This window comes from Macrobrachium nipponense, chromosome 11, assembly GCF_015104395.2.
Source record: "Macrobrachium nipponense isolate FS-2020 chromosome 11, ASM1510439v2, whole genome shotgun sequence".
NCBI lineage: Eukaryota > Metazoa > Arthropoda > Malacostraca > Decapoda > Palaemonidae > Macrobrachium > Macrobrachium nipponense.
In genome coordinates, this window is record NC_061087.1 from 10,203,292 (window position 1) to 10,213,264 (window position 9,973).

The window sequence follows — 9,973 nt, forward strand, 5'->3', positions numbered from 1 at the left end:
ATATAGCGGTATGTAATCCAGCGTCACAAAAGCTAAACGGATGTCAAACTCAAAAAGACTTAATGTCGTCATCACTGCAAATAAAAGGCAATGGCCTGTGACAAATTGTCTGAGACTATATACGTAGGTTTATCCTGCGTACTCTGTGCTACAGGCACCTCTATACGAGGGGCACAGGGATCTCTTGAAACATTTTTGAACTTACTGAGCTTTTTGAACCAAATGAATAAATAGGAACCAGTGGGTCAAAAATTTTATGACCAAGCTCAATAATAATAATAATAAATAATAATAATAATAATAATAATAATAATAATAATAATAATAATAAATAAAAAAAAGAGGTGGTGGTGGGATGTGTTCGGCCGATGTTTCACGAGGTATTTTCATTTTCTGATAGTCTGATTAAGGACTTGAGGTGAGGACGCTGAAGACAGTGCATAAGCATCTGTACGTATTTACGCAATGTGACCTAACAAAGAGGCAGACCTAAGGCTGTAATAAACGGAAATACAATACATTTATAACGCAACGCTGTTCAGTGATTGGATTCGCTTTGTGACATTTGGACTAGGCTTATCCAAGAGCTGCTATCACAAATATACCTGGAAACTTATGCACTTTCAGAACTGGACCCAGTTTAGTAAGTTAGTAAGCATACAACCCTTCAGCCGACGACCAACATCACGTAATTTTTGTCTTCATTAGTAATATTATCATAATACTATATTATTTACTGTTATTACTATTATGTTACTAATTGAAAGATTGATAATAAAATTTGTTCTCCTTTCTGTTGAAAAGGGTAGTGGAATTATTAAAATTTTTTAAACAGAACACGAGTCGTGTTAAGTCATAAACGATATTTTTTTTTCTTTTTCAAATTAATCTTTTTGTCACTAAAAACTTTCCGCTCCTTTATCCCTCAGAAATTCAATTTTGCCCTCTTCATTTAAAATATGATCAGGTAATAGCAGAACTTTCCACTCAGGGACGATTTACACAAACCAATATTTTCTTACAAGGTGAAATATCACGGAATATACCTCTAGAGAGAGAGAGAGAGAGAGAGAGAGAGAGAGAGAGAGAGAGAGAGAGAGAGAGAGTTACTTAGTCATTAAGGTGTGTTCTTCGGAAACATATCTAGGGGTACAAACGTTATTGGTGCTCAAAGTGTGAAGGAACGAAGAAAAAATAAAATGTATAACAAATACGCAAAAACCAAAGCGGTTATACGTTCAGTGCCAAGCACACAAAGTGTCTACAGATTAGGGCATCATCTCTTTCTTTATCTCTAACCTGCAAATAATATATGTACGAGAGAGAGAGAGAGAGAGAGAGAGAGAGAGAGAGAGAGAGAGAGAGAGCTCATACACGCGTTAAGACAACTCTGCTCCCCAGTTAACACTATCTTCAAGCTAACTCAGCATTTTCAAACAAATCTTAAATCGATAGTGGGGCTAAGTATGAATATTTATTTAATAAATACACGACCTTTTACTGCCTTTATAACTAACAATTCTGAGAGGCTCAAAACTGCAACAAGTCAACTTCTAGCTTTATTCTTAGAAGAGAACGTGTCAGTGTCACTGTGTCAGTGTGTTACTAGATGGCACTGTAGCACGCCAACGTGAAGTTCCGGTGGAAAAGTGAATTTAGCTAATTTTAGACGCAACTCCCTTGGCAACTGACAATCCTCAGTCAAGAGAAAAACACCGTCCTAGCAAGGCACCACATGGACAAAAGGTAGGTGAATTTGTATCATGAAACGACGGCACTTCACTTTCAAAATAAAGCCCATCCGTTCACCGTTCTGCTCCAGCGTTCGCCGGCTGAGCGTAGTCTGAGCATGCGCTAGTTTCGCCGTTTCTTGTCGTATCAATGACGAAGGTGTGACGTTTCAAGAAACCGAAGCTGTGCCAGGTGAAACCTGTTAGATTCAAATACGTCGTGGAGAGAACGTACCAAAATGGCAGCTTCTATCGATTATGACAAACAGCTGATCTCCTTGGGCTGAAGTATTGATTTGCCCTAACTTAGACTAGATATGCTGAACTCCATTTTCTGTGGATATAAAGGACCTGTCCGTTCTTTTGTCAGCTTTGGGATTCAGCCGTTATAATTCTTCGGGCGTTATAATTTGGCAACCATTTTTTTTTTTACCTGATCTATTATTGAGAAGCTAGGTTTTCTTTATTACGCAGTTATATTTCCACAACAACTGCGGAATTTTATTTTCATTGCCATACTCATATTTTTCTCATACTTCTCCCGCCTTTGACCTCAAACAACTTTCAAATTCGAAGACAGGATACGCAACATGAAAAATAATAGGACCACAGTCAACAATTTACGTCAAGCTCATCTGTGTCATACTTTTATTCTTGTTGTTGTAACAAAAGAATAAACATCTAAAACCTGAGTTGATTTTCTGCCAGCTTTACTCTAAATAATAATAATAATAATAATAATAATAATAATAATAATAATAATAATAATAATAATAATAATAATAATAATAATAGTAGTAGTAGTTTTAGTAGTTACCTATTATCTGTACTTTATTTCGTTTACAGTAGCGTATTGTAATCAAAAGGGCGTCTGCATAATGAAAAATGTGCTCTAGTTTCTTTAATGCGTGCGATCTTGCAACATGAATAACATATTCACATAAAATTCACTTTACAGTAAGAATAATTTACGCATGAAGGATTTATTTATGATAGGAACACCTATTCTGAACAAGAATCGAACCATGCCTTGCTTACAGTGGCCTTATCCTTTCAATAGAAATCATTATTAATTTCGACGACATGTACTCATGGCGTATTCAGGTATTGTAATGTACTTAATATCTAAATCAACCAGACTAACACACACACACACACACACACATATATATCTATATATATATATATATATATATATATATATATATATATATATATATATATATATATATATATCAATGGTTATCGTCACATATAGTAGTATATAAAAATGCATGTTGTTCGCAAGTTCAGTTTAAACAAAGTCAGCACGAAAATGTGATAAAACATATTGATGTGGACATTCATTCCCACTTAAAGTATTTTAGAGAGAATAAACAGTAAAGTCTTTGGGAATTTTATATCAAACATTGTGATTCTTATTTCTAAAGGTCCTCATCCATTACTGACTCGCAGTAGGTGTCTTAAATTAATGATCATTTACAATATTCGATTACGTAGCATTCACATCTTTTCTAGAAGCCTTTGTTAAAATCGTTAAAACATTTAGGGAACCTTTTCTTATTTCAAAAGCTAACCAAAAGGGGAATTTAATGTGATTGCTTTATCTTTTAGCCTTTATTTAAATATGCCTAATAGGTCGACATTGTCAAGAGTTGTCATGCAATAAAATAAAATTAAAAATTAAAATAAGGGTTTCAAATTCACTTCACTTTCTAAAAAAAAAAGAAAAAACCTAATAGGTCGACATTGTGAAGAGTTGTCATGCAATAAATTAAAATTAAAATAGGGGTTTAAAAATCACTTCACTTTCTAAAAAAAAAAAAAAAAAAAATAAAATAAAATAAAATGAAAAGGCGTTTCAACTTCCTTATACATGTGTATACACTTTGTATTTATACCGGCATTTGTAGCTCCTGTGCATAAGGAATGTTAGTCAGTTTACGCTTTTCAGCTTATGGAAACGGAAACCTCGCAGAGTGAAATAAAAGCGGACCTTTCCGACATCCACTTATCGCTGAACTCAAAGGGCAGCCTGGAAGAAGGCTACTTCTCAGAGGACGATCACTCCAGCAGGCGCCAGCAAGTGTTGCACAGGAGGAAACACTCGGAGGGTCGCAATGCTCGTGAAGATCTTACCTCAGGGGCTGATGAAGATGTCATCGCAGGCAGAAATCAAGGCAATGCTTCGCTGCTTCCCGAGAACAAACGTGAGGACAAGGAAAGTGGAAAGGTAGCGAGGAAAGACGAGAAGAAGGAAAAGGAGGAAGATGAGGAGCCCGTGCCTGATGGCGGATGGGGATGGGTGGTCGTTTTTGGTGCTTCTCTGATCGTGGTAAGTTTGATGCTCCAGAAAACACTTTAAGTTACATGAAGGATATAAGATACAAGCTGCTACGGGAAATACAAATGGTAATCCTTCAAACTGATAATAAAAATCAGCGTCTCATGTAGATTCAATATGAAGTCCACATCCCTAAAAGTAAATTTGTATGTTGAAAGGGTTTTCTCTACCCTTCCAGGTCTTGGTTGACACCATGGGTCAGTGCTTTGGCATCCTATTTTCCACCTTTCTTCTTGACCTCAACACGAGTGCTGTGGTCACCGCTTGGATCTTCAACCTTTACCAGTTCACATATAACATGACCGGACCCATCCTAGGACCTCTTATAAACCAGTTCGGATGGAGACCCCTGACGGTGGTTTTCTCTTTCATTTTTGCCTTCGGGACAATAACCTCTGCATTTGTAGGATCACCGTATACGCTCTTCTTTACCTATTCTCTTTTGGTAGGTAAGTATCATGAGGTGTTTATGAAACGGTTATGTGTGCATTTTCTCTACAGCTGCCTACAATGCTTTTCAGATTTCACTTTTTCACACCCGAGATTAACAGATAGCCTTATAATGTGTTGGTTTTAAACACACAAAGAAGCAATCATTCATAATCCTATTCTTTTCAAAAGCAAAAATTTCATATTTCTTGAGTGCTTGATTTTTTTTATAATATTTATATAAAATCTGATGTGTTGACCTCAACTGAATGTCATTCATACTGTCAAGTAATTATTTCAAATTTTAATCTGTTATAAAGTAAAACATTGCTCATTATTTACTCCATAGTATACCACATGTTACTCCGTAGCAATTGTGTACCTCAACAGAAACCTGATAAAATGTGTATCTTGTATAGCAGACATTCAAATAATTTTGTTATATTGAAAAATATATATAAAAGTTCAATATATTGTAATACTTAAGACTAATTATACAGTGCAATCACTTAATGGGTAATTCCTACTCAACATATTGTAATTTCCCAATATAGTTATCTGTAAGTATTTAAATTTTGTAATACTACCTGAGTACCATATCAGCCCTGATGAATGACGTTTGTCTAGTAATCAATAGGGTGGAAAAGGTATGTATAACACCACAGCCAATGCCATTCACTTAATGAGAGCTTTCCCCTACACGCATACCGCGTCTGGGTTGCCTGTTGTGCTGTGCTTTGTAAGCTTTTTTTGCACAATAAATTGTTTTCTCTTGTCAGGCGTCAGTACTGGGATGTTATCGAACATAAGCTACCTGATAGTACCACACTATTTCAAAAAACGTCGGGGTTTAGCAAATGGCATCATCATGGCATGGGACTGCGGCGGTCAGTTCATCGGTGCTCCACTCATCAAAATTCTTCAAGACGAATATTCGTTCACGGGCGCCACACTCATTCTTGGTGGGTTCATCCTCAACTGCTGCATAGGGGCAGCCGTCTTTCACCCTGTCAAATGGCACGTGAAAGCCAAACGTCCGAAGCCAAATCGGAAGAAAGACGAAGAGCTAGAAACCCAGACACAAGACCAACAGGTCTTTCAAAAAATGGATAACGGTGAGCAAAGCGGGAAGAGACAGAATTCAGACGGGCGAAGGAATGTTGTCATACAACTGTTCTCGTCTGTCCTTTCTGATCTTGCCATCTTAAAGTCAGCCAAAGCCGTCATTCTGGCTCTGACCACCACAGTGACTTTTAATGGCTACCTGAACTTCCTGGCGTTCGTGCCTTTCGCTATGCAGGAGTCCGGGTTTCATTTGGGAGACGCAGCGACGTGCGTGTCCCTCTCCGCCATCTGCAACATCGTCACTCGCCTAGCCATCGCAGCTTTTTCCGATACCAAATTCTTTAATTTTAGAATCACGATGATGATCGGCAGCCTCGTCATCTCTGGTTCCATGTTGTGTAAGTTTTCAAAAATGTTCTTGCTCCATCTGACTTAGTCTACCATGTTCCTGAGGGGATTAGTGCATTAGCTCCACTGGCATCTGTTGTAACGTCTGTTATGTCTTAAAATGATGAAACACTTTGCCTCCACAAAATTTTTTTTAGATAAACGAGTTTGATGTCAGTGATCACGAAAGAATGATGTTAATATTCATCGCTACCAGATGATCAGATATATAAGAAAATGAGATCTTTGTTGTGCAACACGTCTAAATCTTACACATTATACTTCTGCGATTCCCAAACAGGTTTTACACTAGCCGACTCTTTGATATTGGTAAAAGTGTCGATGGCCATCTGGGGTTGTGGCGTTGGATCCTTCAACGGAATCTTCAATCTCGTCATGATTCATTACATGGGATTAGAAGCCTTTATACCGATGTTCGGGGCGTCTCTCTTAATCACGGGGTTCGGGTACCTCGCTGTTGGTCCTCTCGCTGGTACGTAACTTACAGTTGATATTCTTCTCTCTTTCTATGATGATTTTTCACTTATATTCTGTTTGATTATTAAAATTTGATAACGGAATTATTTTCGCCAATAGTTCCCAATAATATCAGTAATAAAAACCTCAGTAAACGTAAACTAAGTTTTCTAAACTTTGTAGAAATAAAAGAGGCACTTGTTTAATTAAAGCACAGTGAAATAGCTAAATATTTAATGTCAATTCTAATTTCTTACATCGAAAGGTATAACATGATATAAATTTTGTCTTTCTAGGCTACGTCCGCGACGTCGCCGGAAGTTATTCCTCCTGCATTTGGGTCCTCACTGGAGTTTCTTTTTCCAGCTTCCTCTTGTGGCTTCTCATGCCATTAGCTCAGGCTTTCGATCTAAGGCACGATAAGAATAAGAAGAGAAGGGAAGAGGAAAACACTAATGTGCCTTTGACCATTTGACATTCATGTGTTAGTGAATATAACAACTGTCTTTATAAATAAGCCTTTATTCCGCCGTTAATATCGACTGGGCAAACCATCCAAATTTTAAAATCTGAAGGACACTAACTCAGGGACAATCTATTCACCAAGGTGTGATATGGCAGCCTTACCAAAGGTCATATTTTCTTGATATTTACTGAAAGCAGACGATTCCCATGGATATTCAATCCTTACCACTTTGTCTTGTTTTCCCATAAGCCTACTTCTCTGTATTCGCTTTTCTGGCTGTGTTTTATCCTTTCCATCTGTACTACCATCCTCAGTGTTTATTCCTGTTTATGTTGAGTCAATTTCTTTGCAACAGTCTCCGACATAAGTCTTCCACTCTTTGTTTTTGGCTGTATACGTTTTCTTGTGCTTCAATTCAATGCAGCGCTTCATTATTGTCTTATTATCATGTTTAATTGTGATTTATATGTTGTTTACGTTCATGAGTCCGTTATCTTTTATTCCCTTGCCGTGGTATAGAGGACTTCTAAGCTAAGTAGCTCTTTATATGCTACCAGGGTTATGTTGGTGGACCGATATTTTGTTTTTCTTGTACACTGTTCTGAGGGTATGCTAGACCAAGAACTTGACAGATAATAGTTTTGACTAACATCCTGCCGTCCTAATTACCATTAAGTAATTCCTATTAACAATAGAGAATTTACATTAAAATAACATAAAGAATAAAAAACCCACTGCCAATTTTATTACCAACATTTCTATGAAGGGCTACATACAACCATTGAAGGCATCTAGCAATGTCTCGACGACCCAAGAATTTTGGTGAAGGGAACAGCATGGTATGACACAGTACCAAAACTTGGTGGCCTATTCTGCAATTTGCGTCGTAAAGGTGACACCAATCTCCTCATAATCAATTACTTTACGCGAGGGAATTCAAACACCTAGGAATATAGCTCAGCTCTGTAAGTCATTTTGTTGGCAAGTCATGCTCTCGTCAAATTCCAATGACGTTTTCTCTGTCTTTAAAATGGCATTTCAAACATAATGGATACTTCTTCATTCAGGAAATTTCTCACGAATTCAGCTCCCTCCGTTAATCAAATGTCACTTCAAAGCAGTCTGTTGGTTGGCTCGATTCTGGTCATACACGTCAGTAAGGAGGTTGATGATGAAAAGACGCCAAATTTGTGTTGTACTGCGCTGGATTTTGTACTATTTGTCCTTTCTTTACTTAATTTTGCCCCACTGATATAAGCAGAATAAAAACTTAGTTATAATTTAAGTATTTTAATACACATCCAGAAATTTCATATTATTTATGACAATAAAAGGCTGCAACAAACGCGTCCAGAATGATTTCAGACGCATCAAAATAGTAGCAGGGGAGTCTGGCAGAAAGTACAACTTGTTTACAACACATTTATTCTGGAGAGTTGTTATCCTTTGGCGGTGGAGAGTGACTACAGAAACATTCATGTTATCCTTAAGATTTCCTGAGAACAGGAACACCAAACTTCTATATATTTAATTCTAAAAGATCCATTTTCACCAACTACTAAAATGGCCACTCCATATCAGTATGAAAGAATCCTTGACAAGATTTTTCGGAATATGATTAAGAACCTAATTCAAATAAATATAAATGACAATGTAATGAGACCAATAAGACTGCATTTGATATTAATAAAAGTTCTCTCTTAACAGATGGATTCCTGATGGCATGCGTTTTCATGGATTTTATTATATATGCTGTAAATCCAATTAGATGAAGAATTAAACAGTCACTACATTTTAGCTTCTGAAAATTAAAAAATTAATGTAGATAGCTTTCGGGTTCCTTCGCAGGTCACAGTAATATAGTTATTGTTAGGGAAAGCGCGTTACAAATATATATATTAAGAGACCCTTAAAAATTACGAGCGCTGGAATGCATTTGCAAAAATGATAAAAAATGTATAGATTTTCGTAACGCCTGTTTTCCTTTTCGGAGAAAACGGAACAAATGCAAAATGTTTCGTGTGAGACTTTAAAAAGACTAAATAAAAAACGACTGCTTATCAGAGGTTCATCTTAGGCCAGAGTAACAGTCATCGGCAACAGAGAAGGTAAGGCAGAGTGGTAGTAAAGGCATTCACCTCAAACCCATAAAATTAATTTTCTTTGCTAACATACTGATTGTCTATTTGATTTCCCTGACGCTGGTAAAGTGGTTAGCGTCGTGGTATGCCACTCAGATGTCGCAGGTTTGCTTTTCCCACGGGGCGATGAAAAATCACTATCTGTATCATGATCAGTTACTGCTGCAGTACGGGGGCTTGCGGTGGAGATCATATATTTTTTAAAGCACTGCACAAGCATGACAAAGGTCAGATACGGATTTAATCTATCATTATTTTGAACCTACAAAACAGACTTCATATTCGGCACATGCTTCACTAATGAATGTGCAGAGTGAGGTCTGGGGCAACATTTTCATAAACGTATTTTGTATACATGTAAAGACGTGTAAAAACTATCACAATCTACTTCTCAGTACGTTTTGTAAGTACTCTTACTATGATGAAAGGAACAAAATTCACCCATCGGCAATGTGTATAAGGTGTGGTAGAACCAACTTTTCGAATATCAAACTAGTATTAACTTTAGGACCTTTTACTAAGACTGTTCCATAAAACTTTCCTGTATGAAAAGTGAACAATTCTGCAAATTATCAAGCTGATTAGAGCTGAATTAGAGCAACCACTGTTTAACGTTTAAGAGATTAGAGTAGCAGTGAAAATTTAAAACATATTTCATTCATAACGTTAGTATAACCCGGTTAAATATGCGTCCTAACTTTCCATGAGGTGCGAAAATTCTACTAAAAATAAACCAACATACACCAAAGCAGTCAGGATGTGAATTTACGTGCTAACGCGGAAAAAAAGGGGGAGTGTTGGTCCAAGTTGTAAAAACTATCATAGTACCCCTTATGCTACTCATCGTTTTCTCTAAAGATCATCTTGCAAATAATTTTCTTTGAAAGTATGCGATCGATCTGTTCTATAAATAGGATTAGGTTTTAAAGTACTA

General features: G+C 36.8%; 1 protein-coding gene and 1 long non-coding RNA gene across 4 annotated transcripts in view; one reads left to right on the forward strand and one right to left on the reverse strand.

Moving 5' to 3' along the window:
* Window positions 1-9,973, reverse strand: part of LOC135221946 (uncharacterized) — a 407,988-nt gene that overhangs the window by 156,676 nt on the left and 241,339 nt on the right. The window lies entirely within an intron of this gene.
* LOC135221730 (monocarboxylate transporter 12-like) lies at window positions 1,594-8,147 on the forward strand. The gene is made up of 6 exons (XM_064259563.1): window positions 1,594-1,746; window positions 3,685-4,065; window positions 4,253-4,523; window positions 5,283-5,966; window positions 6,257-6,448; window positions 6,729-8,147. The coding sequence occupies exons 2-6, from the start codon at window positions 3,688-3,690 to the stop codon at window positions 6,905-6,907; spliced, it is 1,704 nt and encodes a 567-aa protein (XP_064115633.1). The 5' UTR covers window positions 1,594-1,746; window positions 3,685-3,687; the 3' UTR covers window positions 6,908-8,147.